This window comes from Aspergillus fischeri, genomic scaffold (assembly GCF_000149645.3).
Source record: "Aspergillus fischeri NRRL 181 1099437636264 genomic scaffold, whole genome shotgun sequence".
Classification (NCBI taxonomy): domain Eukaryota; kingdom Fungi; phylum Ascomycota; class Eurotiomycetes; order Eurotiales; family Aspergillaceae; genus Aspergillus; species Aspergillus fischeri.
The window spans coordinates 5,183,236-5,210,411 of record NW_001509762.1 but is presented as its reverse complement, the minus strand read 5'-3'; the positions used below and the strand labels follow the sequence as shown (position 1 = coordinate 5,210,411).

At 49.4% G+C, this 27,176-nt stretch overlaps 9 protein-coding genes across 9 annotated transcripts; 3 read left to right on the top strand and 6 right to left on the bottom strand.

Annotated features, from left to right (window-relative positions):
* Positions 1 to 1,859: 1,859 nt before the first annotated feature.
* NFIA_089780 (putative manganese ion homeostasis (Fr)) lies at positions 1,860 to 3,933 on the bottom strand (the record flags this gene model as incomplete). The annotated part of the gene is made up of 2 exons (XM_001260917.1): positions 1,860 to 3,530; positions 3,583 to 3,933. 2 exons carry the CDS (start codon positions 3,931 to 3,933, stop codon positions 1,860 to 1,862), a joined length of 2,022 nt encoding a protein of 673 aa, XP_001260918.1.
* A 1,299-nt stretch (positions 3,934 to 5,232) lies between these two features.
* On the bottom strand, positions 5,233 to 7,082 carry NFIA_089770 (cation diffusion facilitator family transporter; the record flags this gene model as incomplete). The annotated part of the gene is made up of 5 exons (XM_001260916.1): positions 5,233 to 6,303; positions 6,356 to 6,676; positions 6,751 to 6,837; positions 6,899 to 6,945; positions 7,004 to 7,082. The coding sequence occupies 5 exons, from the start codon at positions 7,080 to 7,082 to the stop codon at positions 5,233 to 5,235; spliced, it is 1,605 nt and encodes a 534-aa protein (XP_001260917.1).
* A 1,524-nt stretch (positions 7,083 to 8,606) lies between these two features.
* NFIA_089760 (dihydrodipicolinate synthase family protein) lies at positions 8,607 to 9,659 on the bottom strand (the record flags this gene model as incomplete). Its single annotated transcript, XM_001260915.1, has 1 exon — positions 8,607 to 9,659. One exon carries the CDS (start codon positions 9,657 to 9,659, stop codon positions 8,607 to 8,609), a length of 1,053 nt encoding a protein of 350 aa, XP_001260916.1.
* A 302-nt stretch (positions 9,660 to 9,961) lies between these two features.
* Positions 9,962 to 11,402, bottom strand: NFIA_089750 (uncharacterized protein; the record flags this gene model as incomplete). Its single annotated transcript, XM_001260914.1, has 2 exons — positions 9,962 to 11,164; positions 11,217 to 11,402. The coding sequence occupies 2 exons, from the start codon at positions 11,400 to 11,402 to the stop codon at positions 9,962 to 9,964; spliced, it is 1,389 nt and encodes a 462-aa protein (XP_001260915.1).
* A 1,216-nt stretch (positions 11,403 to 12,618) lies between these two features.
* On the top strand, positions 12,619 to 13,386 carry NFIA_089740 (uncharacterized protein; the record flags this gene model as incomplete). The annotated part of the gene is made up of 5 exons (XM_001260913.1): positions 12,619 to 12,712; positions 12,762 to 12,815; positions 12,875 to 13,012; positions 13,065 to 13,190; positions 13,301 to 13,386. 5 exons carry the CDS (start codon positions 12,619 to 12,621, stop codon positions 13,384 to 13,386), a joined length of 498 nt encoding a protein of 165 aa, XP_001260914.1.
* Positions 13,387 to 14,504: 1,118 nt separating this feature from the next.
* NFIA_089730 (lytic polysaccharide monooxygenase auxiliary activity family 9 protein) lies at positions 14,505 to 15,493 on the bottom strand (the record flags this gene model as incomplete). The annotated part of the gene is made up of 3 exons (XM_001260912.1): positions 14,505 to 14,817; positions 14,872 to 14,914; positions 14,974 to 15,493. 3 exons carry the CDS (start codon positions 15,491 to 15,493, stop codon positions 14,505 to 14,507), a joined length of 876 nt encoding a protein of 291 aa, XP_001260913.1.
* A 1,711-nt stretch (positions 15,494 to 17,204) lies between these two features.
* On the top strand, positions 17,205 to 18,023 carry NFIA_089720 (alpha/beta hydrolase family esterase; the record flags this gene model as incomplete). The annotated part of the gene is made up of 1 exon (XM_001260911.1): positions 17,205 to 18,023. One exon carries the CDS (start codon positions 17,205 to 17,207, stop codon positions 18,021 to 18,023), a length of 819 nt encoding a protein of 272 aa, XP_001260912.1.
* A 1,417-nt stretch (positions 18,024 to 19,440) lies between these two features.
* Positions 19,441 to 19,909, top strand: NFIA_089710 (uncharacterized protein; the record flags this gene model as incomplete). Its single annotated transcript, XM_001260910.1, has 2 exons — positions 19,441 to 19,749; positions 19,823 to 19,909. The coding sequence occupies 2 exons, from the start codon at positions 19,441 to 19,443 to the stop codon at positions 19,907 to 19,909; spliced, it is 396 nt and encodes a 131-aa protein (XP_001260911.1).
* Positions 19,910 to 21,521: 1,612 nt separating this feature from the next.
* NFIA_089700 (putative hydrolase) lies at positions 21,522 to 23,669 on the bottom strand (the record flags this gene model as incomplete). Its single annotated transcript, XM_001260909.1, has 8 exons — positions 21,522 to 21,801; positions 21,850 to 22,121; positions 22,170 to 22,385; positions 22,434 to 22,843; positions 22,894 to 23,078; positions 23,124 to 23,340; positions 23,391 to 23,573; positions 23,621 to 23,669. The coding sequence occupies 8 exons, from the start codon at positions 23,667 to 23,669 to the stop codon at positions 21,522 to 21,524; spliced, it is 1,812 nt and encodes a 603-aa protein (XP_001260910.1).
* Between the last annotated feature and the right edge of the window lie 3,507 nt (positions 23,670 to 27,176).

Sequence of the window (27,176 nt, the reverse complement as noted above, 5' to 3'; positions counted from 1 at the left end):
CTGGCGCAGTTATTTTCAAAACAACGGCCATTCTACGGGCAGCAGTGAGCTGCGTGTCTGGTTATTGGACTCCACTATCCCGGCCGTGTCTGGAGTCTGGAGTCCGGAGTTTCTCTGGAGGAAAACGGGGCCTGGAGGAGGTCACCGTATGGGATGCCGAATCGGTCTGACGCCCGTGGGGACTGGAGGACACACACGAGGCCGTTTGCATTCGGAATGGGGAAGTAGTCCGAGGTGCTGAGGCATCATTGGCCGGTGGCACAAGGTCAGACCGCATCTGAGACAGAAAAAACAAATAGTCGGTGCAGTAGATGAATTCCAGAAACCCACTCGGTTCGGGAACACCGAACGGTTCATTGGCTGCTGGGGTTGATCAGCTACGTCGATGGCGGCTTAGACTTTTCCTTTTTTTAATTAGGGGCCCCTGAAGCCTGAAGGCTTGACCGGTGCCACTGCCTGCCGGTGTACACTTTGAGACCAGCATCATCCATGTGTGGTCAGAATTAGAGTCAAAGTGAGACGGTCTGCACTCGCACTGTTTGGTTAGTTCTGTTCTGTTCTGCTGACTGGGGAAGAATAAGCGAGAAAAGGCCGAATGCGGGACCTGGAGAAGCGTTTCTAGAGTGAGGTGTAGAGCAACACCGGAGTCGGGAAGAAAACCTGGAGATGCCGGAATCGGGCAAGATTGTCGGGCCCCCTCGTGCCATTTCGGGCCAGTTACACCAGCACGATCCCGGCCACTTTCCGGCTAAAACATCCAATTTACACAGTTGTACGTAATAATAGAAACCCAAAATAACTTAATTGCCAGGTGAAAAATGATTTCAGTGGCGTGGCTTGACTACTGAGAATCAAGTCTTGTTGGTATCTACGGACTACGGAGTAGTCTAGACTACTAGCTGAGACAGAGAAAATTCTCGCATCCGACAGTTGATTCTAATTTGGGGCCTCGAAGCAAAATTCTCCCTTGCTTGTGGCCGTCTGACATGCTTTCAGACTTACAGTACGGAGGGGGGCAAAACGGGGACTCTGTAAACCTTCAATTTCTGTTCATCCACTTAGGTAACAATAATTCAATCAAATAACAGACCAGAATCTGGATCAATCTGAAGCAGTCAGAAACTGGTTGAATGTGAGAAAGTAGAAACAAATAGAACCTCAACCATGGATTCAACAATTTTGTCTTTTCCTGCGCCACGGAAATGTGGATTTGTTCTTATCAGGATACAAGATACCCATGGTCTCACAGTCTACCTCTCAAGAGGAAGTATGCTGGCTTGATCACTTACCTTAGACTAGTTAATATGTCTCTCTAATAAATCACTCACTCACAAGGACGTAGAACAGACTACTGCAGGCTCCCCACCTGGGGTGTAACCCTACAAAGCAAGGGATATCACATCTGTTCATATTCCTCAATTTACCCCAATGGATTGATTGATACTCAGTCCCTGTCTCCTCTCTCCCTCGTGGTGGTTGGTTTCTTCCCATGACAAGTAGTCTAATATTTAGATTGGAATACTTCAAGCCACCAAACAAGAGTCACCAAGAAATCACGATCATCAAAGCCAACCACTATTGAGTGATTTCTTGCCGCCACCGCGAACCTTGCCGATCATTAATTTTCACTGAACTTAAAATGCTGACTCGAGTTCCAAGTTTCTGGCTAGTAACCAGACCCAAGAAAATATGTTAAAAGTGATCTGGCAGCTCTTGTCGAGTTCTAGGTATACTCAAACGCTATTGCGTACTCCGTACGGTTGTCCTTTAGGATGAAAATGCTTTGAATGAGTTTATTACCTTCAATATCATTATACCATGCCTGAACAAAATACTTCTTTTCTATCAAGGTAGCCAAATTACCACCGCCAGATCAAAAAGAAATACCATGCCAACACGACGCTGGCCACAAACTGCACCGAACCAATCAGCTCCCTTCTGATCCTGGCAAGAGTTGAACGGCCAGCCCCGGGTTTCCGCCGATATTCATCGCTCGGCGGTCTGCACTTGGAGTTCTGCTCGGCCTCGTACTCTGCTAGTCCTGGGTAAGCATCATGGTAGGGCTTGGGCCGGGATGGTGCGTTCACAGCGCGACTGGCCAGACCGCGCGGTGACGGAAGTGTAGAGCTAGACGTACTGGAGGATGGGGGAATAGAGGTGATCGATGGCGAAGAGGTGTGCAAGTCTTGTTCGGAGAGAGGTAGGACAGGATCGGGTGAGGTCGGCCTTGGGAGGTACAGCACCAAAACAATTGCCCGGATGAGAAGGATGGTCAACGTAAACCCGAGAAGAATTCCGTAGTGGATGAAAATGCCTAGTTGATCGGGTAGGAGGCAAAGATGGTTCTGGATCGTAGACGAAGCGCGCTCACTCGGCTTCCCCGTTGTCAGATCAATAGGATTCCAAAGACTGGTGAGTAAAAAGCCAGGGTAACGGACGCCCATTGCCCAGCTGAGGCTCTTCACGGTAATTTCCTTAGGCGAGCCACTGAATTCGCGGTGGGAAATCTCGCAGTAGTCATGGTCATCGCCAGAGTAGACCTGCACCAGATTGGACCCAATCTTGGAAACAAGATCTTTTGAGATGGTCTGTGTCAAAACATTCTGGTACTGATAGCCTCCACCAAGCCTCAATGAGTTCGGTTCGTCCTCCTCCAGCTCCCTATCTGAGGAGGGAGGATAGCGTTCTCTAAAAGGCCCGCACGGTGTAGCCGGCCTGCGGTACAACGGCACATGGGTCAAGAGAATCGTCGGAAGACCAAGAGCTTCCCACTGCGGTTCCTTGACGACCGCATTTTCTAACACTTGCACGGCGTCGTGCTTGAAGAGGCGGCCTTTGCTCGCTTGAGTCTCATTGCGCAACATAAGCAGTTCCTCCGTCTCGGCCTTGGCCATATGCCGAGGCACTTCATCGAGGAAGTCCTTCGCCTCCCTCCAAATATGCTCATTAGGCTGCTCTCCATCCCCCGCTCCAGCCCCGGAGCTGCCCGTCCGCGGATCGGGCTGATCCATCGCGCTCAATGAAACCGTATCGATCGATACAAACGTGTGGTTCCCAATAACATCGACACGATTCCCTTGACCAAAGAACGACTGGAACCGATCACGCACGGGTACCTGGACACCCGACCCGAAGCCCAGGTCATGATTGCCTGGTAGACTGGCAATCATCCGTCGACCTCGCGGCTCCGTAGAATGTCCGTCACCCTCATGAAACTGATCAGAAAAGATCTTGACGAATCGATGGTATTCTTGCTTCCAGAAGGAATCTTTGTATTGCTGATAGCGCTTCTCAGGGCTCGTCGTCGATGATGTTCCCCACTCCCTCCCTCCGTCGAACAGGTCACCAAGGAATACGACCGAGTCGGGCCCTAGATTTCTTTGGATAGATGTAAAAGAGCGGCGCATATACTGGTCCGTGTACTTGACCGTCAAGGTCGAAAGGGGCCATGGCCGACCGGGGTAGGTATGGGGATCGACAAGTTGAGGGTCGGCTATAAACACAACATGATGCGGTGTTGCATCCCGAGGCTACCAAAAGTTAAGCACTACATCAATACAGCGATACGTCCAGATCACTCACCCACTTCTCCCACTTGTCCCAGACACACTTGTCCAGACTCTCCTGGAACACAGTACGTTCTCCCCACCACAGCGTCAAAACCCACAGGAGTATCAAGGCGATCGGCACACTAAACACACGCCTCACGAATCGCCAACAGATCTTCTGAAGTCCAGCTCCATTGTAATCAATTTTGGCCTCGCTGAGTGCTGCAGGCATTCTCCCTTCGCGTAGATCCATAACCCATGTTCTGGCCCACAACGGTAGCGCTTGGGTTAAACGTCCGTGAAGATCGGTAGGCTCGGCAAAGCGATCGCGGCGGGACGATCGATACGCATGGGCACTGTCACTGCGCGGATAGGAGTAGCTCATTGTTGTGTTGTCGAGTCGAGGAGATAAGCAGGTGGCTTAGTGTGTAGGCTGCATTGCTCGAACTCGAGACTCGATGACACGAAGTGAAACAGAAGGTTTTGGCGACTTAAACGAATAAGGGTATCATGCTGTGAAAAAGGAAAGTAAAGGAGTGTAACTGATGAGTAGGAGGAAACGGCAGAAATATACAAGTAGGCTGTGGTTGGCAACGTTAAGCCATCGTTCGTCGTTGGCTAAGGAGACCTCAACGTGACAATAATAGTACCGAGGAGCAGAAAGCTACGGCCGCCAAGGCCATTGTCGTTCCTGATTTAGTAGGTAAGCAGTGCCGCCCTGAGGCCGCGCGACCGGGGGGATGTGTGGGTGGATGAATAAGCATGATGGGGGCCGACAATATAGTTATAAGCTTCTTCGCTTTCAAACCAGGTTGTACCTAATTTGCGCATGTTGGCGCAATGCGCGTCCTCTTCGGCTGGGCCCTGAGACCGACTTGTAATGTTGAATTGGTCGAGCTGGAGGAAGTCGAGCTCGACTCCATCGCACCTCTGGAGTACGTATAGGCCGCCTTTGCTCGGCCATCCATACAAACACTGAATTTCCTGATCCAGCACCAAAAGATGTTCGAGCTGTCTGGAACTGTGGGGGACAGTTCTCGTAAAATGATTCATCTAATTGTGATGTCATAGTTGGAGGACTTTGTTCTTAGGATGATCTATTGATATTCTTGAAAAAGAGCCAAGTGCCTAGCAAGAGAACAGTGAGAATGAGCATCATTTTGACTCAGCGATAAGTGAAGCAGGCCAGGTTCAAACTGATGAACTCTAAGACAAAACAGTCAGGCGCCGCCTCAATTTTCGTTCCAATTTAATGATAAATTAGCGCAACTCAGGTTGTCTGGGGCGAACTAGTGCATGCGCAAGGTGTCTAGAATACGTGCCATATGCTTGTACCTAATCAGCCCATAGATCATTAGGAGCAAGCGAATCAGCTTTAGGAGTATTCCATTTCAGGTTGATAAGAATGTATATTAGGGAAATTGAAATTGACGCCCAAGACGCAGTTGAAGCCTGTCAACTGATGTAGTCACCCATTATCCATCATTCAAAAGGACCATCCGAACCCGAATGGATCTATAAGGAGTAGGATGGAGGCATCGAGATAACGTGTCGCAATAACACAATGACAGGGTATGGAAAAATAAGGGATAACGGAAGAACATGCTTTTAAGGACAAGTAATAGAAACGCCAGACCAAACATAATGAATTGATTGCACATAGGCATGAGATCAGATCGATTATCTACGACTTCTTGGGGCAGCATTGTCCCTTTTGGGCGCATTCTTCGCCGCATTCAAGAAGACACGCCTGAGGATCTCCTTCTCGGAAGCTTGGGGCTAGACTTGGCAGCTTGCTGGACCCGGAGGGTTCATCATTGCTTCCACGAGACGACGAAGGAAGCGCTTGATTGTCCTCCGCATCGCTGTCCGGGGCGAACTCGGGCTGGATGGTGGACGAATGGATTCCATAAGCATGTAGGCATTTCCTCACCTGCCTGGCAAGACGCATGTAACGCTCTGATCCTTCACCCTTGATCTCCGTGTCCACCTGGATGTGGATCGAAGCAACAAGCTTAGTGTCACTGAGTTGCCACACATGCAAGTGATGGGATCCGATGACGCCAGGAAGACGCTCGATATCTTCTTTGATGTGATCAATACTCAATCCTGCAGGCACTGCTTGCAAAAGGATGCGAGACGCGGCCTTGCAGAGCGGAATTGCAGATGCAAGGATGATCACTGTAATCACCAGAGAGATACCAGGATCGACGTAGAACCGCCATGAGTAGTCGGTCAGCCAGATGATTAAAGCCGAAACGATCACACCGATATTGCCAAGCGCATCGCCCATAACATGAAGGAAGACCCCACGCATGTTAAGATCGTGTCCATGTCCATGTCCGTGATTATGCTTGCCTTCCTTGGGCTTTGGTTGCGCGTGGTTGTGGGACTTGTGGATGTCGTCATCACCTGTGGGTTCTTGCCGCTTATGAGCTGTATCGCTCTCATCGGTGTAGTTGGTCGCTCTGTCCTTGCTGCGAAGAAGATTCGTTCGCTCCGACGGCTGACCGTCCCCCTCGTCACCTTCTCGCTGGTCACTGTCCGATTCGGAAGACACGTCATCGAAGCGATTCCGACTGGCAGCAATGATCTCCTGTCTCATCGTAGCTGGGTGAACCTGAATGTCTTCGACACCCAAGATACCACGCCCGGTCCCAGTGCTGTACCGACGAGAACTGCGTTGGGAGTCCAGAGTCCGGCGCTTCCGTGAGAAAGGAGAAGATGGTTCGGTACCACCGTTTGCATCGTCGCGCTTTTATTTCGGTTAGCCGGAGGAGTGTAGATAGTGGATGGGGAGTATTTACGGTAGCTGTAGAAGCCCGCTTGTCCGCCACAGGAGTTTCCCCATGACCATGAGCAAGCCCTTGTTCCGCCGCATCGACATCTTCAATATCTTCGTTCGAATGGTCATCTCCGTGTCCATGGCCGTGAGAGTGCTCATGAAACAGGAGGAGACCAAGTATATTCGATAGGAGGCCCAAGCATCCAACAATGCAAACCAACTTCGGATTCTTCACTTCCTGTGGCTCGACGAGTCTCTGGATTGCTTCGAGGAAAATGGACAAACACAAGGCGACGAGGAAGACACCGTTCACCAGGGCACCGAGAGTTTCCGCACGTTGCCACTAATACAGAGGAAACGATTAGCCTCGCTCTTGTTGATCTGATCGCATAGGCGAAAGATATAGGAAAATCTTACCCCGTAGGTGTACATCTTTGACTTGGTTTCTTGGTTGGCAACCTTGACAGCCCATAATCCGACCAATAACGATATGACATCATTCAACTTTGCAGAGTCAGTATGTGATCCATAATCTCAGGTAGTCTCTTCAGAATCAAGCGCTCACCATATGAAAGGAGTCGGCCACCAGAGCGAGCGAATGAACCGAATAACCTATGAATGGCATCAGTCAAAAGACACATCTTGCGCATGGTGACGAGAGCGGACAGACCGGCTATTAATTCCAGGAGGAAAAATGCGGTGTCAATGACCAGCAGGATCAAAATCCTGTTCGTTTTTGAGAGCCCCATGATTGCTGTAGTCTTGCGACGCGCACAGTGGCGCGATTTATCTGTAGAGAGAGATTGATGATGCTGATTGAATAAGTCTGACGGGTCCTACCGAGGTGTGGCAGATACCAAACACACCATCGGACGAGGACTAAGCAGATGGTAGATAGAGTAGAAAACGATGTGACAAGAGAAAGGATAACGAGATAAAAAGAGACGCGACAATGGATAGGTATTTCAAAAAGGGAGGAGAAAGAAGGGGGGAAGATATGTTTGAAAGGATCGAAAGAGGGATGGAGTTCCTGGCAAAAGACTGACGCATTTCCGTCCTACTGCCAAACTAGGCTTTGGCACTACGTACTATGGGTCTATTCCGTAGGAGCAAACGAATTTGTCCGATCGGTCCGATGTGGCGTTGTTATCATTCCTAGTTCAACAGGCGGTACAGTGTAACTACTCCGTACTTTATTTAAGGCGTACTAGTTACTATGTATTCTCGAGAGTTAGACTGCATTCCTCTCCTTGTTTGTTTGTCGCGTCGCGCACTCTTTGATGTCGCATTATCCTTTTGTCCTGGATTGTGGGGCCATTGGCTCTCTCCTATGCTCCTTCAACAGTGTTGATTGAGACTGAGAGTCTTCACACAGATATTGTGAATGAGAGTATTCTACATCTTTCTTTTCAGGTTAAAATGTTCGTCAAAAATTTCTGGGCACTAGATGGAATCTAGACTACATCAAAAGACAGGATATGCAACTAAAGCCATCCTAGAGTGCTGTAGCGTTCTCTTCAGCCCACATATCCCCACTACTGGAGCCCGAGGCCTAGAATAAAAGATGGTCAGTGGTAAGTGATGATTCCCAGCATCCACAGTTCATAAATACTACTGATAAATCTAGCCGTAGTTACGGAGTAGTCCGTCTAGTACTATTTACGAGGTGCCACCGAGGTGAGTGATGATACAGCAGCAAGGTAATAACTATGATTTCCTGGTCTCTGCTTTTGGAATGTCCCAACCCTTGAGCTGCCCGTCCAATTGCCTTCTTGAATCAAGCAAGTCGTCAATCTCGCTTCCTTTCGTCAGTACTGCCAAAGTTCAAACGCATGACATGGAAATTGCATGATCCGTTGCATGCATCGTCTTCTTACTTTAGCTCCAGAGCCCTAGCCCAACAGGCTCCCTTCGCAAGCAACATTAGCGGTGATTCTAAACTACCTTATATTCAATTCCGGTCCATAACGTCCTGCACATGCATAACCAAGAACCTAAAAGGGTTAATTAGCCGTCATCTCTTGCTAAAAAGGCCCGTTTATTGTTTTCAACTTGATCACATCCTCCACCGGTAGTCAGGAGTTCCTATTGGACATACCCCAGTAAAGTGGCTAGTCTTTCATCAGGATTCGACATCATGAACAGCCCGACCGTATGATCAGGGCAGCAGTGGCTTCGGACCAGGATTGCCGGGTTTTCGGTGACCGAAATGCCCAAGACTGATTACATGTGCTCATCGGCCATCACATATGAGATTTTCCCCTTCAGATTCACTACAGTCGCTTCTCCAGCTCCACCACCTCCTTCAGCCCCTCTGCACCACTCTCCCTCTTTTCCTCCTCTTCCGTCCCCCGCAATGGCCTCCGTGCATATCCCCCGTAACCAAACCACACTCTCAATGCACTCTTGACAGCACCGACCCCGCCCTGCGTAGCCACTCGATCCGCCCTCGCAACCACCCCCTGGAGCCTCCTCGCTTCCTCCATCTCCCCCAAATGATACAACTCAACCAGCCTCACACACACCTTAGGCGCAATATTCGCCAATCCCGCAACCACTCCCGACCCACCACCCACCAACGTCTGCAGCGTCGCATCCGCCGAGCCCCCAAAGCACATAAACCCTGAACCCCGCTCCGCAGCCGTCGCAGGCTGCACAGCCGCAACAAGCCGGTTCAGCTTTCCCATATCGTTACAGGTAAGCTTGCACCCCACGAGATTCGGATGTTCCGCCAGCGACGCAAGCGTCTCCGCGTCGAGGTCCACGCCCGTCACGGCGGGGTAGTTGTACACCAGCACTGGGATGGGCGACGCACCGGCCACATCCTCGAAATAGGCCGTTAGGCTCGGAAGCGTGTACTGCGCCTTGTAAGTAGACGGAGGGAGGACGAGCGCGTAGTCCGCGCCTGACTCGAACGCATCCTGGCACAGCTCGATCGTCTCGCTTGTGGATGGCGCGCCGCAGCCTGCGATGAGCGGGAGCTGCGGGTATCCCGCTGCTGCGACGGCGTGGCGTGTTGTGCGGGTGATGCGGGCCCGTTCTGTGTGGGAGAGGTGTGCGGCTTCCCCGTAGGTGCCTTGGGTGATGAGGCCCATGGCCCCGGCTTTGGCCATGCGTATGGCGTGCTGGGCGACTGTGGACTCATCGAGTTCTTCGGTTTCGGGGGAGAAGAAGGCGAGGAGCGGGAAGTAGACGCCTGGTTTGAGGGCTCGGCGGGGGTGTTCTTCTGAAGGAGGGTTGTTGGTGCTGGAGTAGGTTTGGTTGCGGTGCGATTGGGAGTAGATGGTGTTGGTGTTGGGGGTGTTGGAGGCGTCTTTATCGGCCATGTTCAGGTGGGTTGACGTATTCTGATGGACATTAGCATCTCGGTAGTTAAATGATAGCGGCTATAGAGGTTACAAGTGTGGTGGTGTTCTTCAAAGAGAGTATCATAGCTATGTCATTATGTGTAGTAGAGCCGACCAGGGATCAAAAGTCTCTCCTTGCCATCGTGTCTACAGTAATTTCCTTATTCGGTACTCAAAAGAACCAGATTTAATTCGATGATAGCCAATTTGAGAAGCAAATATGGTGCAAAGGTATCTAGCGGTTGGCTCAAAAGCAATCCAAGAGAAACAAAAACACATCCTCAAGTCTTTCCAGTAGTTGAAGCTACCGGCTCAAATAATGCAGCTAGGGCTGTCATATCCCTTGTTTCAATAAACTCAGTGACAGTGAGAAGATCATCTCGTTCCGCGAAGATGGAGCCATCCCATATGAACTCATCATAATGATAGTCAAACTCAATGTCAGCGAACCGGAGACCCAGGTACTCTCTAAACATGTACTCGAAGAATTGATGGTGAGGATACCGCGCAGGGTTTTGGGATGAGAATTCATTGTCACGGCCCGCCATTCGGTACAGATCATACAGGAACTGGTAGATATGCTGAAACCCTACCCCTGATCTTGTCTGTGATGTACGCGAAACGGGAGTAGCGACAAGATGAGAGTCGACTGCATCAGCGGCCTTTGCTGGCGTTGAGATATACTCCGGAAAGAAGGTCCCAAATAGCACAACGGGAGTCGTTCTGGCAGGCTTGTAGAGAAGATCCGGGGCAATTCTAGTTCTCCCATGTTCTTTGGAGCCGTTCCCATTGACGATGATTGGTTGCCTGACCTGAATGCCAGTCAAAACCTCCAAGGCAAAAAACAGCTGACCCAGTTCGACGAACACAACAGCCGCCTCTGAGGAACTAAGGCCTTGAGGCGCTGCGAAAGGGGGAAGGATCTCTGTGGTTTGCTCGTGAAGGTTAGGCTGGTGCGCACGCTTCTTGCCTTGCTGAACAAAAAACTCTCCAAGAGCCTTGAAGCTACCATGAATGCCTCCACTCTCTCCAAGATTGTAGGGGGCAAAGGTCATGAGATAATTGAGCTCGTCTCCACCCACTGGCTCGCTCGACATGTCATCAGATGCCAATGCCTCGACGTACTTCTCCAGGAAATTCGGTAGTCCCCAGTTTGCCGCGAAATACATCGGTTCCTGGTATGCACGAGAGAGAACGGCGCCTGCCAGGAGGACTCGGTAGATAGAACTGTGGAATCGCTCTCTCCACAGAACCCACAGTGCAGCGCCGTCCGGCTGGTCATTTTCTATTTTATCCTTCAAGCCTTGCTGGTCTTCGACATAGATCTGTTCGGCACACTTGGCCAGATGCTCAAAGTCGCGCACCTGCTGGAATTCGCTGATCGACGGCTTGCGAACGGCACCACTCAAAGTAGAAAGGGGGAACGGGTCTGGGGGTAATTCTTCTTTCTGGAAGCTTTCAAGCACGATTTCTGTTGCTCGAACCTGGAGACTCATTTGTCATTCTTGATATCATGTAGAGTATTGCATTACTTACCGCCATCAAGGCATCGTCGAACGCCAGGATTTGCTTCTGCGCAATAGTCCATATTATCTGAGGAGCATGGCATAGCCACACATCATGGAACCGCCTGCATGCTGAAGCGCAGACTACAACTTCTTCCACGGTCTCGAAGTTATTCAAGACTTGGATTATGATCTCGGGGACCAGCTCTGAAGCCATATTGAGGGGGAGGGGTGGCATGGAAGAAAGATGAAAATGTTGGCTGCGTAAAGCCTGTTTACACCAGGTGAGGATGTCTGATCGTCTTCAACCATGGCTCACTTGCTCCTTGACGTGGTTGGTGTTGCTCAACCCTTAGTATTCACCGACAATGGTACCTGCATTGCCTCAACAAATTACAAAGAGATTATTTGCGCAAAGAGCAGAAGCGTACTACTGATGATGTTGTATGATGGCCGGGGATTTGTACAATCTGGGCTCTGGGCTCTTACAACCAAATAACCAGTCGATAATACCACCTCAATGATCAGAGTAGAAAGGTGGCCCTGCACTCATGTCTACCCCGTTTGAGTTGGCCTGCTTCTGTTTGTGCTTTTTCGACAGCAAAACAGGACTGCAAGGCATGCCGACCAGTCTGCGCTCTCGCAAGACTGCGACTCGAGAACAGTGGTCTACCACTATTTGCACAGAATATGACAACGGGCACAAAAACGTTCTTTCTTTTGCTTTTCGAAATCCACAGCTTCGTCAACAGCTCCAACAATGATCCCCTCACAGTAGTTGGGTGCTGGGGTCTACCACGGTTGCCCTTTCTCCATACAGTAAGCAACTTGTGAGTTCATCATCTATGAACTATCTGAATTCTTCGCAGCAGGATCAAGTGAGATTGATTTATCTCCTGTCTTGACAAACGAAGGAACCCCTTTAGGCGCGTTATCCTGCTTTTGAAAACAATGTCAATGAACTTTGACACTTTTTGACACTATTCTCCCATTACCCTCTGCTGGGAAGCCTCATCTGTTTTAAACGAAGCTATATTATAGCCTGCTATGCCTGAGCTACGAAATCAATCTAGAGTACTGAGGAAACTGTGTTCTTCAGTTTCTTACAAGCTGTTGAAGTGATTAAAGCCATATCTCAGTGTCCAAAAGAATACCTGGTAAGTTTGTTTTTAGGGAGGTAGACCAGTCAATCTACCTTCTGTTCAATTCTAGGTCCTTCGTAAAGTCTGCCTGCTTTCAATGACATTCACTCTACTGGGGAGCTTTGCCTCCCTCATCACTGTTCTCACGAGACTCTGTCTATAAATACCCCCTGCACCCCCAACCATCAACCTATTCCTCTTTCTCTTACCCACCCACTTCTTCTGCTATACCAAGTCTCTTTATCATCAAAGCACGAAACTTCATAAGCTGTACCAAGTCTTTGCGTCAGGATGAAACTTCACGCTCTTACCCCTTTCCTTTTTGCCCCTCTTGCAGCTTCGGCTGCTCTCCCTGAGGTCCACAATGGAGTGGTCGACGCCAACAGTGAGTTTCTCTGCTATAATACAGGGATTCGAACATCTAACAAAGCTAGACGATGCTACTCCCGCCAACGGAGCTCTTGAGAATTTTGCTACCTACGCTGATGGTGAGAGCCTTTTTGCCTGAACCTCTCTTGACTCATGTGACTAACTTCTTTTGCCTCAGTGACTACCCACAAGGCTAATTGGGATAATGCTGTTACTCGTGTCTGCGACAGTTATGATTCCTGTGGATATGGCGAGCTTTGCGTTAATGGAAAATGTGTCGTCGGAAGCTTTCCTGAGCTTGCCACGCGTGACGATGGTGAGTATCCCTCACGACTTGCCACACCCTATACTTACGACTCGATTCTCAGAAACCAACCTCGACACTGAGGGTGAACCGCGTCGCTGCAACAATATCAACCTCTGGTGCCCCCCTCATCAGTTCTGCTACCGCAGCGTTTGCGTTAGTATTGGTGCTCTCGGTGTCCGTGCTGATGGTGAGTACTTGTTCTCTTTAGGTGGATATTCAGCCCAGCTAACTCTTCTTCCCGTCAGAGGTCCTCCATGAAGAGACTCGTTGCCGCATGAACATGGATTGTCCCCCTAGCCAGTCCTGTGTTGGTGGAGAATGCCGCAGCAGAATCCCTCCTGTGGCTTGAGCTCACTCAGCCTACCTGGGTTACGTTCCTATGACGAGGTCTCATCGAGTCATAAGGTTTTCGAACCTATTAAACGAAGGGTACTGGATTTATCTTTCAATGCGGAAATTTGAAGTGCAATAGCACTCGGAGGCTCTACGAAGTCTACCACAGCTAGCTTGATAGCATTTACGAATTGATGACTTTTTACAATTCTTCGCCACTAGTAACTCGTAGTAAGGATCTATTGATCATGAAACATATTATAAGAGAATTGAGCCTTGATATTCTCGCTAATGTGAGTGTGCTAATTAAATAAGACCATGCGCAAGCTTTGTTCTTGAAGGAGATGTTGAACAGAGGAAGTTCAGCCATATGCCCGCTTTATCACTGTCAAAAGTGAGACTCGAGTTAGAAGCTTGGAAGCCATCACGTCAACTGGATTTCCTGAGCGAGTCCTTGTGTCTCTTTGCTCAGATTCAGGTACGCAATGTATGTCCGCAATTGATTCAACTCTGTACAATCAGTAGCTGACACAATGAAATCTTAACAGTGACTAAAAGAAAAGCTGATAAAAACCAACCACAAACGAGACTCCGTGATCCAAGGCACAAGGAGAATGACTGAAATTTTGAGTAATGTCACTTTTCCTACTAGAAATATCAAGCAGGCTCTTATACTGGGCAATGATAATCAATCAAGAAGTGGTTGACCAGGATTCAGAGATGGACAGTGATACACCACACATGGGACGTGGCTTGCGTCTCAGCGCCAGACTTTCGATGGTGTGGATTTCATACCCCTTCTTACTACGGGTTACTATTGTTTATTCATGCATACCACTAAAGGTAGACCTGGACCCACCTCCCATACTTTCAGGTGCCCCGGTCTAAGATATACTACTACCTATGGAGGAGAATCAGCTGCTCGCGTATGCTTGGTCCGCTCATTGAGACCGTTACTATATCTCCGACTAGTATGCGGGGGGTGTACGAATAAACCCTTTATTACAAAGAAGATATCTATTTTGTAAAACGATTCACCGCGACATAGATTAATCAATCAAGAAAAGCATAAAGCCCAAGAGAAGAGCACCTAGTTACATACTTCCGGGAAACCTGATTCACACACTCGGCAGTACACTTGAAGAGATGAGGACAGTCCAAGTTTAGTTTAGTTCTTGAAGTCACGAGCGTGCCGGCGGCTGTAGTCACCGCTGGAACAGGTGCTCACAGGGTTTTGATAGGAAGAAGCACCCGACTGGGAAGACTCATCGGAACCGGTGACGTTGGCAACCTTGGAATATGAGCTAGAGCCAGAGCCAGATCCGCCGGTCCAGACAGCAGGACCAGGCATAGGATAATCCTTGTAGCCATTCCAGAGACTGAAGTTGAAGGACGGGTCGTCTTTCTTGTATCCGCCGGGGAACTTGATAGTAGGACCGGGGTTGCCGTTGCCACCGCCAACAACCTTGACCTGGGCGCAGCTGGAGTATGGTCAGAAAGATTTATCGAGCTGTGGAATCAGAGCTGAAACTTACGTGTAGTAGAACTCGGCTTGTCCATCATGGGCTCCGTGAAGACCTGTATTTGCATTAATATTACGTATCTAAGGATGAGGAAAGATGAAAAAATGCCCATACCAATGTGCTCAGGGCGGATGAGGTACTCCCCGTCAGGGAGATCAGAAGGAATGGTAAACTCAATGCGGTCCTTGTCCCAGGTGCACCAGGCATTCTTGGTGAAGTCGGCATTCTTGTTGCAAACGCCTTCTTCGTGAATTTTGAACCAGTCACCATCACCCTCATAGGACTTTGCGCTGCTTGGAGCCTTGGACATGTACACCAAGGCAGGGCCGGGGTGCTGCATAGTGGCCCCGACGGCGAGCTTCAGAGCAAGCTTGGAGCCGGCCTTGACCTCGGCCGTGCCTGTCTTGCCGGCAAAGGTAAAGGCGCCTTTGTTGCAGCGGAAGTCGGTCATATCAGGCGTCATGTTGTCGCGAATGTTCTTCCACTTGGTCGGGTTGTACTTGGCCTGGCGGGTGTTGGAGCGAACGAACTCGTTGCTTTTGGTCTCCTGGCCATCGATAACAAGGACATCAAAGAAATAATGGGCAGATACAAATGGCACCAGGGCCACGGCAGCAAGAAGGGACAGCTTCATCTTGATGAAAGCAGAAGAAAAGAGCGGTTAGGCTGTTGGTACAAGAGAGAATGGAATGGGACCGGCCCAAGAAAGAAAGTTATTGTACTGAGGTAAAAGAAGCGAACAGTAGAGACAGACAAGCGGTGAATCTGCTGAACTCAATAAAGAGAGGAATTGGCGTTCCTTATAAACTTTGAGTTCCCATTGTCTCTATCACCCACCACAGATTGTTATCTGTGTTTTCTTCGAACAAGTTTCACATCCTGAACAGCCTCACTCTATCCGAAATATGCCAAGCGAGGAACGCGCTGGCCATGCTGATTCATGTTGGTGGGTCGGTGGATCCACCTCGTACAATCACGCACCCAAAGCTTCAGTGTTTCACTTAGATTCCTTTGAAGGAGTTCACCCTGGCACGTTCAGGGATCAACTAGGTATGGCAGCTCTTTTAGTTTACCCTTTGAGCTGGCCAGAGTCCAGACACGTACATTTTCTTTTCTTGGAACCCTGAAGTTCGTATCTCAGCTATACTTTCAAGTTAGACTAGGTCAAGGTTCGCAAAGAGGTGAAGATGGTCCATGATGTGGCTGAGATTAAAGACTTGTATAGCTGATAATTGATCCATCAGATGAAGAGCAATGCTTTTAGCACAAATCTATTCCGAGGCATGGAACAACGGAGAAGTCCAAGACAGATAGGTCTGGGCTTGGCGAAGCTCTAGAATTGGCGATTCGATTCACTTTCGACTGCTGTCCTAGAGATGGGAGAGTCTGGGCACTGACATTTAGGCTGAATACATGAGAAGAATCAGAATCTATTGCGTACGCTCGCAGGAGACTATAGTCTTCGGCATATAGGATACCTTGCGCTTGCCGAAGACGAATCCTACATCGCGTCAGATACGTCATGAACTTCAGCGGTCTAGAGGTCAATGTCTCAGTGTCATCCATGCACACTAAACTGAAGCGGCAACAAGTCGAGTTGACTCCGGCTAGACTAACTAGTTGGCCAACCTCAAGTACGGAGTAGATGAGCCACTTGGGGTTATCCATATTCAGTCTTCTACAGTGAGCCGCCAGTTGCAATTGGACGTTGGCTACAAGATACGACGTCTCTGTCACAGAACGAGTCAGTCAGTCAAGTAAAGCAATGCGCGTCGGCAAATGAGAGGTATGCTCACCAGCCGGGCAGCGCCATTTTGGCATGGCTCTAAGGGTCCATCCTATCTTGGCAATGGGTAGATGATGAGACATTCTGGGTCTCAGGGTCTCAGGGACTCAGGGTAGCCATTTCAGACCAACCCCCCGTGCGCCAAAGGGTTAGTAGCCGTCTTGGCACTAGGTACCCTATTTTCGCTCTTCGCGCTAGGTTTAACCGTAACAGCAGACCCGCTCATCTTCGAAAGCCTGCCTAAGAAGGGTCTCTGACGCAAGGCCGAGCGGAGGTGTGCTATAGCACAAGTCAAGATGGTGATACACACAACTGATGGCAAGTCCACCCCGAAAAACAGTATTTGCAGATCTTCTCTTCGGCAATGGAAAGAAATTCATGGTCAACATCAGCCGGGAGGGTGAACCATCTGGGTCGTTGATCAAAGGCATAAATACTAGGCACAATTGCCATCAAGACATTGCTTCCATAGGACTCTCAGCTGCCCTGCGAGCACCATCCTCTTCCATATTATCACCTGCTGTCATATCCACCCATCAACATACCTCGAGGTCTCACAATGGTCCCAACCATGATATATTCGGCCATCCTGGCGCTGAGCGCCTTCACGCCCTCGGTCCTAGCCCAAACTCGATCCTCTGGCTGCGGCAAACAGCCGAGTCTCACCAACGGCGTGCACAACATCAATGGCCGGGAGTATATACTCAAGGTTCCTGACAACTACGATAAGAACAAAGCCCATCACCTGGTCTTTGGCTTGCACTGGCGCGGCGGCAACATGTGGAACATTGTCGACGGCCAAAGTGTCCAGCCCTGGTACGGCCTCGAGACGCGCGCTCAGGGCAGCACCATATTCGTTGCCCCTAACGGCAAAAATGCCGGCTGGGCCAACAACGGCGGCGAGGATATTGCCTTCATCGATGCGATCATCAAGCAGGTCGAGGGCGACCTCTGCGTTGATCAAAGCTCTCGCTTTGCAACGGGATTTAGCTGGGGCGGTGGTATGTCGTATTCGTTAGCCTGCTCGCGTGCGAAGCAGTTCAGGGCTGTCTCTGTCCTGAGTGGCGGTGTGATCAGCGGTTGCGACGGTGGTAACGACCCAATTGCTTATCTCGGCATCCACGGCATCAACGATGGCGTGCTGCCCTTCCAAGGGGGCGTCAACCTGGCCCAGAAGTTCGTCAAGAACAATAGATGCCAGCAAGCCAACGTTGGCACACCACAGCCTGGCAGCCATGGCTCGGTTCGCACGGATTTCAAGGGATGCTCCAAACCGGTTTCATTTATCGCCTATGATGGTGGCCATGACGCTGCTCCTCTTGGTGTGGGTAGTTCTCTGGCGCCCGATGCGACTTGGAAATTCTTCATGGCCGCTTGAATGTTGGCTTTTTGTCTCAGGACCACAACCCTGGTTTCAGAGAAGGGCCCTGGAAGGTTCATGGATCTTTGTGATGTCTATATCCACGCTCGTTAACCATGTATATACCGACATCAGCAGGTAGCGAACAATGGAGATGTATATGAGTGTAAAATGCTAACAGGGCCATGTGGAAGTATGTGAAACGTAAGGAATGTAGAGGTAGCGTCCCATGCGGCAAGGCTATTGAGAGAAACCATCAGCATCGCTGATCTATCAGAGCGTCCCAGAATAGGCACAATGATGGTCTGCTGTTACTCATCTTGCATTTGTGGGCAGTAAGCAGATTGGGTACGTCAGCTCATACAATTCCTTGCTGTTTTCGCTGCAAAAGCGAGAGGAGCGGGTCTGACATTCGTCGAGAATCCCTGTTAACTTCTCGGCACCACTAAGTAGAGTGTCGACTAAAAGGAGAACCACCCATAAATTCATTCCTGAACCTGTTCATTTTGCGTTACGTCCTATCTGATGTACGCACCAAGCCAGCTGCCTGCCCCCACGTGATACCGTCTAGTCCAGCAATAGAGCATCTCTTTCTTCCTAAAACCAGCGTCCACCGTCACTCGTTCGTTCAGGGACATAGTTCGAATGCTGGTACACCATGCAGCAATACAACAGCGATATCTCCATCCTTGATCTCTTTCCCCACGCGTACAAGCGCGGGTTGTCAGTACGATTCTTCACTTTACTTTTTATTTGGCAGAAGACACATTTGAATGGTCACTGACTGAGCTTCTAAACAAGGGAATGCGAGAACAACATGACTGCCAGTGCGCTAGAACCCGTCCGTAATCCTCATCTCACAGTCTGAGAGCATTAATACTTCCCTCGAATAGCATGAAAGAACTTGTACGTTGTTTACGGCCGCAGGAGCAATTTGACTCTCCTTGAGCAAACACTCGTGCAGCCTCTTGGAATCCGATCTGTCCCCCACGAACGCCTGAACACTCGCATCAGCAACACTGGCTAAAGCGCTGGAGAAATCACATCCGTGACGGCGGTGGAAGCTTGGCTGTGATGCTACGATCGCGTCCTCTGCCTACAGCTCTCCAGCCCTCAGTAGGTCGAAGTTACCCCTTGGTGTCCGGCTCAGCCCATGGATTCATAGCCCTGTCGTGCAATACGAGTTTGCCACGCCGTCACAGGTGTGTCACTGAATTCAAGCTTCTATTGCTTAACATTGGTTGAAGTATGGGGCGAGTGCGCCAAACTGGTTTCCTTGGTTCACGGTAGTTCTCGGAAATTCCTGACGTGTATGGGCATTTCATCATCTGCCCGCCCCCGCCTCAATTCAATTTATATAGCTTTTCCGCCGTGCGAATGTGACGGCGTGTTTCAAAGGAAGCTCTACGACGTAAAGCCTCACCCTCACCACATAATGTCTGATCTCGAGAATATGGACACTCTTCGCTTTCGCGAACGAGTCCACCAACGCCGACGACACAGTCAACCACTCACCGACGAGGAAATCACCTATATTACTCAACAGAGCGCAGAGCTTGCCGACGAATCATTAACAGGTAAGGCTTTTGAATATCTCATGTTGGTTGAGGTCTTCCGGGCTAAGAGCACCCGAGACCAGGTGAATCCGGACCAGATTCGATGGGCGTCCAAGGCCGAGCAAGTCTTGAGCAAGCCGTTGAATGAGATCACGATGGACGACGCAAGGAATTTAACCTCCAAGGAGGTAAGAGCTGCTGTTCTTTGACATGGAAACTGGGCTCTTTTCTAGTAGGTGCCTGGCTGACGCTAAGTCATAGGCGCGTGCGTTTGCGGATCTCCCTGCGACCGGATCAGTGGCCTCGCATGTTCATTCGGCAGCGGAAAAGAATGCCGATGGCGCGTAGATATTTTTTGGAGTTAGCTTAGATACAATTTTATTATCGTCTTCGGTGTATTCATTCTCAGTCTAAAGAAGACAATTCTAGTAAATGGATGCGGGGAGTTTTGAGGCTGGAGAAATGGAGCGCTTGGATATGGAGGGGCTTGAATGGGACCGGTTCCGGACAGATTCTAGAAGGCTTAATTGAATGCCACTTAATAATAGCAAGGTCGATAATAGCAGGCTACCGGAAGTAGTGCTTACAATGAAGGAATCGACTACCCTCTGCGGATACGGCATATGCGTAATGTGTGGAAGAGCTCTACATCGACAGCGTTGTAGTAGTTACAGGAGAAACGGCCTCACCCGGTTTGACATTCTGTCGATGTGAGCCCAGTCGACCACAAACTCATACAAATGCTACTTCAACTACTTCGGGGTCCTGAACAACCTCTATCTAATGATAATGAGAATTTCAGCAGACCGACGTCATTGAACTAAGGGGGAGAACAGTGGCAATGGCTACTAGTTCTTGGTTAGACCTCTGATCTCTGGTATTCTGTCTGACCTCTATTATGGCCGAACTTATTATTTAGTCTGTCCCTCACGCTATCTTCAGCAATTGCAACTCAGCATTTTCGTGCGTGCACAGGCTGATCAAATATACCATCATTTGTGTTTCCCAAAAGTTGCTATCAATGTGCTCTCCGTTGTTATGAACCCCGTCAGGTACCGGTGCATGTCAAACGAGTCTTCGCTTTCTTCAAGCGCGGTCGAGTTTCAGTCTCCGACAGTGGTCAGTCCCAGTAAGGTAGGAATACAGCGTAGAATATACTACCATATTAGGCAAGCGTCACATTTAAGCTTTCGGCATTTCCGCATGGCTGAGTGGATGACCCACATACGCTGCACGTGACAATATAAGGATACCCTATAACTATTGGGGAGTACATCTCGTCTGTGGACAATGCCGTATCAGGGAAATGCTATGAAGTCTAAGAGTGGCTTTGTAACTCTTTGGGATGATGTCCTCTTCGAGTCACGTGCAATGAGCTGCAGCCGTCCAAGCCCAGCTTGCCGTCACATGTACAGTACTAACGTATCCAAGAAAGAAGACTGGTTTTATCTGCCAATTAGAGAGAGGTGACATGGGATCCAGATCTCAATTCTCTTTGAGAGAGGTTGAGGTGCGTTAGGATGGAAACGAAGCCAAGACTGATGCATAGTAGGTAAGTCAATCGGCAGATTGATGTTATTACGGGATAGCAGGATGGAGGTTCATACAATATACAAACCGAAGGCTTAAGTTGATGAGAAGCAAAACTCATAGTCGAATTCATCTTAAAACACTATGCAGTCGACATCTAAGTAGCGCTTCGTCGGTTGAATATGATTTGCATCGTTGGTGTAATAGACGTCATCCAAACGGTCTCTTTAGGCTCTATGAATCTCTGGTAAACGAGCGAAGAGCAGAATAGACTACACGCAAGCACTAATCTCAAGTCTTAAGCCGTAGATAATGCATCAGGCCTGATGAATACAGACTTTTGTCTGATATTAACAAACACCGATCAGGTGATTATGTCCAGACAGGTCACAAGCTCAGAACACGCACGCGTTTGGCGGGGTGAAACACCTCAAGTCCTGGCCTTTGCCGCGTCATACAATGCCTGGATGTCGTCTTTCCACATCTTCTCATCTACACGCTTTAGTCTCCGATCATAAGTCAACAGACCATTCACTTCGCCTTCTACATCGGTTGTTTGCGTCCAGATCCCTCCACTGCATGAAAACCGCGTGATTTGATCTTTGAGCTCGCTCAAAAGGAGGTGGCTACGGTAGTTCCAAATGTCAAAATTATCGGCCATCTCGTAAGTCTGGTTGATTGCGTTGATGGCGTCGATGTTGTTCCACAAGCTACTTCCATCAACTGACTGATTGTTCCTGTGGGAGCGATAGACTTACTGCTCGATAGAAACATTTGTGCCAACACCGCCGAATTCACCCTGGATTGCGATTCTGCTTGGGTCATGCGGAATTGACTGTATGGAGTAGAACGGCGTGCCACATTGAGGGTATGAGTAATGATGATTGTCGCTGAAGTCGCCATGCCCGTGGTCAATCCATCCGGACGTCGCATCAACCAGCCTTGTGGGATCCAACTGGCGAACTCGCTCCGTTAACTCGATCTCCGGATAATAGTCCGTTCGCTGACCCCAGCCTTCGTTATAGATTACCTGAGACTGTCAGTGAAGAATCGAAGGATAGTGTTATGAGGAATATACCCATGAGAAAATGCTGGGGTAGCTCCTGTGCTGCTTTACAAGTAGCTCTAGCTGTCTGTTAAATTCCTCCTGCTGGGCAGCGTCTGGCAAAATGGTTTGGTCGTTGCAGTTTGACAGTTTTCGCGACTGCAATGGTCGGGGGGAGGGCATATCTTGAACGACCAGAAGACCGATTTCATCGCAAGCCCGGTAGAAGAGGGCCGGCTCGACTTTGATCTGAGGTACTCGGTAAGCAATGCACGCCCCGATATAATGAATACTTACGTGTTTGCGAAGCATATTGAAACCCAGGCTCTTCAGAAAGTGCAAGTCATACACCATCGCTTCCCGATTTGGGGGAGTGTAGATACCATCCGGCCAATAGCCTTGGTCAAGCGTACCAAAGACAAATGTAAACTCGCCGTTTATCAAAGGCCGCAAGATACCATTGACAGTTCCTTTCGATATAGTACGGAAGCCGGTATAACTCTTGACCTCGTCCGCTCCCATCTTGACGCTAATGTTATACAGAGTCGGAGAATCAGGCGACCACAGTTTCGGAGACTCAACCTTGAAACTGAAGGGTTGGTCGGATGTACCCTTGTGGGATGCAACTTTCTTATCTGAGCCGCCATCGAAGACTGTAATGTCCACTGGTGTCGACTTTCCACTGGCACTGACGGCGGTTACGTTGACTTTTACTGTCAGTTTCCAAAGGAATAATCTTAGACCCACTTTCACGCACCTTGACCGTCCATCCCAGCACTAATGTCCAACTCCGTGATATAGTTGGCTGGAGCCGACTCAATCCAGACACTCTGCCATATGCCGCTGCAGGGCGTATAGAAGATGTGGGCTGGGATGAGTCTCTGTTTGCCAATTGGTATAACATAGTCGCCGCTGTCAGTGGGGTCGTGCACGAAGACCAACCTGGTAAAGTCAGCTTTGGAAATGAGGCTGGGCTAAGTTTCTCACAATTCATTTGCGCCGTCGAAGGAGACAAATTGCGTGATGTCCAGGGTAAAGGAGAAATATCCTCCCCGATTGAAGCCAGCCTGCTTCCCATTGACAAAGACGGTTGCCTCATAGTCCACAGCACCGAAGTTCAACAGCACGTTCTGGTGTTTCCATCCCTTGGGTATCGTGAAAGTTGTGGACAGCCAGGAATAAAGAGTGTGGTTTCCTTGGATTCCTGCACGGTGGTCAATTCTCTGCTTATTCAATCCAAAGGAATGGCATTACCTGATAGAGCACTCTCCAAGCAGGATGGAATTAGGACCTCATTGGTCAGGGCTTGCCCAAACGGGGGAGCTTGGACAGCTTCCAGCCCAGGTGCATTCTGATACTGCCAGATCCCGTTCAAGTTCTGCCATTCAGACCTCTCCAACTGAGGTCGAGGATACTCGGGCCATGGATTGGTACCGACTTTACTGGTCCAGTCTGTGTCTAGGGGTGGGACCTTGGGTTCATACCTTGCAGTCTGCCGAGCATGATTATGATGACGACGCTCTTCAGAGACATTCGCCAGTACCCTACCGGCGAGCAGTAGGGGAAGAAGTTTGTTTAAGAAGAACATATCTGTCGATCACAGCTAACCTCCAATCAATGAGAAAATTTCCGCGATTGACACTGCATGAGCTGAGCAGTCCTTGCAATGCCTGCATGGATTGACATGATGTATATATACAATTTTCACTGGCCTGACCGCCAGTCTTCATGTCCCTAACTCCATGCAGCGCGAAATGATGACAAAACATCCTTTCTCGAGTCGCTACTATCGCATGACCGCATCTCCGCACAATCCAAGCCTTTAGCATTGTAACCCTTGCATGCGAACATACAACAAGCGGTACGATGACCCCGCAACAGTGGGACTCTCGGGGAAATCGAGAACCGAAAATCGACAGATAGCAGCTGATTCCAGCCTGGACGCAAGACACCAGACAAAGAAGAAGGATTCGGTGACTTGATCTACAGGATTTGGGCCGTTTTTGCATGCTTGGCGACATTAGTGATGCGGGGGGGATGAGGATCGACCTCTCGGAGGGCAGATTGGGGCTCTCCATGGACCCTAGCACTGGGTCTATAGTGACTTGTCAACCAAGTGAAATGCACGGCCAGATGCCAACGCAGAACATCTGTCGATAGAGCCATTCCTACTCCTTGATCCCCCTCTCTTTCTGGTTTCGCTGTGATGAGTTGTTGATTCGACCCCGGTGATTACCTAAGCCAAGCCCTAACTGCATACAGAAAAGGGGGTGTTTATATGCAAGATAGTCGGGTTGCTGATCTTCGCGCATCGCACAAATGATGCCGTCATTGGTCGGACAAGACAGGAAAGTTACAATAGCACTTCCTTAGGGCAACCAAGATCTGCCAGCTGTTTACCCCGCAAACACCGCCGAGCTTATCCTGAGTCAGTTTCTGGTCAGAATGCGGGAAAATATTCGACAGAGCAGAGATGCTTAGTCTTGGTCGACTGCCATACACCTGCTCGAAGAATCTAGATTGCCACGTCAGACAGCAGCAGGGATAAAAGAGAGCAGAGCCGGCATGACAACTTGACCTGAATGTTTGGCCATCACCCCTCTGTCAGTTCACCGTGAGAGGCACGAGGTTGAGGGGGTTTGCCCCGATAACTCCACGAGTGAGGGTTACGTCAATGTGGAGCATTAGACTACAACCTTGAACCGGGAGAAGAAATGAACGGGGTCTCCGATATGCTTCATGGACTTGGTGACTTGTGTCTCATGACTTCTACTTTTCACTAGTGCCGTCAGAGATAATCCGAAGGATACACTGACCTCCCTCTTCTAAGCAATATGCTAACAAAGGCAGCATGTGACACTATGAGATTTACATTGACAGCACGATTTGTAGTGAAAGCATCTATCCTGTATCCATATATACTCCAACATCGAGGTTGACATTGGATCAAAGCCCACAAATGCGACTTGGTGGGTCTCCCCAGAATTATATACTTCACACTGGCAGGGAGAATCAGAAGATTTTCCCGGATAAAGATCAATTCTAGAAGAGAACCCAACTGTGGCCTAAACGTTCTGTGCTTTTTTTCCTCTCAAACTCACTGGCACAGTGAAACAGCATCAGATCAGAACAAGAGCATGGCGAGAGCAACGAGAGGAGTGAGGATACTTTCTTCTCAGGTCCACTTCTGGAGCGGATAGGGGGTTGGCACCTGCTTCTAGGCATAGCCAAACTGCTCATCACTTTGAGCACGTTAGTTTGATTGTGAATGGAACCGCTGGTCCTTGAGCGAGAACTCTTTGGAGTCATTTACTGGCTCGCGTTTGCGAAGTTCGGTTACCGGCCTTGAGATAGTGCTTCAGAGTTGAACCTTTCCTTGCCCATGATCGAGATTGGGATGAAGAAATTTGCTATCTGAGCGACAGGGGCACTCTCAACTGGAGGCAGCTGAGACCTTTCTCTTTCCACTGGTGTGTTGTGTCAGTGACTGAGGCTGCGGCAGAATATTGAACGCGTTGCTCAGAGTTGAATCGACCTCTGCCGTACTTGCGTCTCCATGTTCAGTGAGCAGATGACAACATTTTTGACAGAAGATATTATTCAGCTGTCCGTCCTTAGACGTTCCCGTGAACTGTTTGCATGGATAGGGGATGGTGAAACTCCCGAACGTGATGGTAAAATTGCGGCTCCCAGACATAATTCGCAGACCTGGGAACTTCGGAGCCAGCAAAGTCACGGTAACTTCTCCATGAATGCTGGCCATCTGGTCGAGCCTGGGGCCTCAAAATCTGTATACCATTGTACCTGGTAGCCCCACAATGATTTTCGTCTTCTGTTCCTGTGGGAGTTGTAGAATTGGGTCAAAAGAGTCCCGTCTCCATAGCAGGGGTACGAAACGAAGTCACGGATTGCAATCGCTTAACGTGTCTAGTTGCCATAGACCCAGAATTCCCGGGTTCCTGATTTATAGCCCTCTAACACAGCATCAGTATCCTCAGCATGCTCCCCTATGATTGGACTCCCTAGGAGATGGCTGAGCTCCCAATCCTGCATTCTGGAGTCGATTTTGCACGAGGGAGTTTATCAAGTTCTTGGAGAAAGGTAAGGGCAAGGTCAGGATCCGTGTCACCCGATCCCACTTGGACGTAAGCCTTAATAGCCTCGCGAAACTCGGCGGAATTGGACCCAGAATTTCTTTGATTGAAATCGTTGAATGACCGAATGGTACCGGGGGGAGAGCAGGCTTTATTTCCGCCACGTTATAGTTGCATAAGTGAAACGTAGCATTGTATGGGAGAAGCCAAGAGACTTCTGTAGTTTCAACATCCCATCAGTAACCCTAGGAGGCCGTAGCTAAACTTGAGGTTGTCTGCACCGCCTTTAAGTTCGTAGAATTCAGAGCTGGCATGACACTTGCTATCAAGGTTTCCGTTTCTCACTATAAGAAAATCGACTGTACTTGCTTGTTGGCGACCGATCATCGCTCAGTCTGGGGAATTTGGCCGTGGGGATAGTAGAACTATAGTTCAGAGTCTGGGAGATAACTCTCCATGATTTGTCATGGCAGTTGCCTTTTGCGTCGTCGTGTGCTAAAGTCTACCCTCAGCTTGGTTGTATAAGCCGTCCACTGAGCGCCCAGACCGAGGGGCCAGATCTGCAATAGCTTGTACAAAGGAAGCGATGGAATTGTTGACACTGGCTTCGCCAGCACTCCAAACACGTTCCCAAAGAGCATCGCGGTCTTCCATCCGGGTGGCAATATCGTGATTAAGCCTCGTCACGAATCACTTGCTGTTGCTGTATAGCTGGAACCCTGGACAGTCCATAATTTCCTCCAAGGTGGATTCCAAATCGGCTGCGTCTGTCTGGTGGTGACATCCTCTTCACCGAAGACCACATCTTTCAAAGCAGAGCGCAGAGGATTTGTCCAGATATAATGAGTTTCAAGACCAATCCTGGTAGAAAGCACAGCAAAGCAAGGATGAAAGGTCAATGTTGCAGAATAGGCAAGATGCAGTATGAGATGGGGGGTGCAGCTGG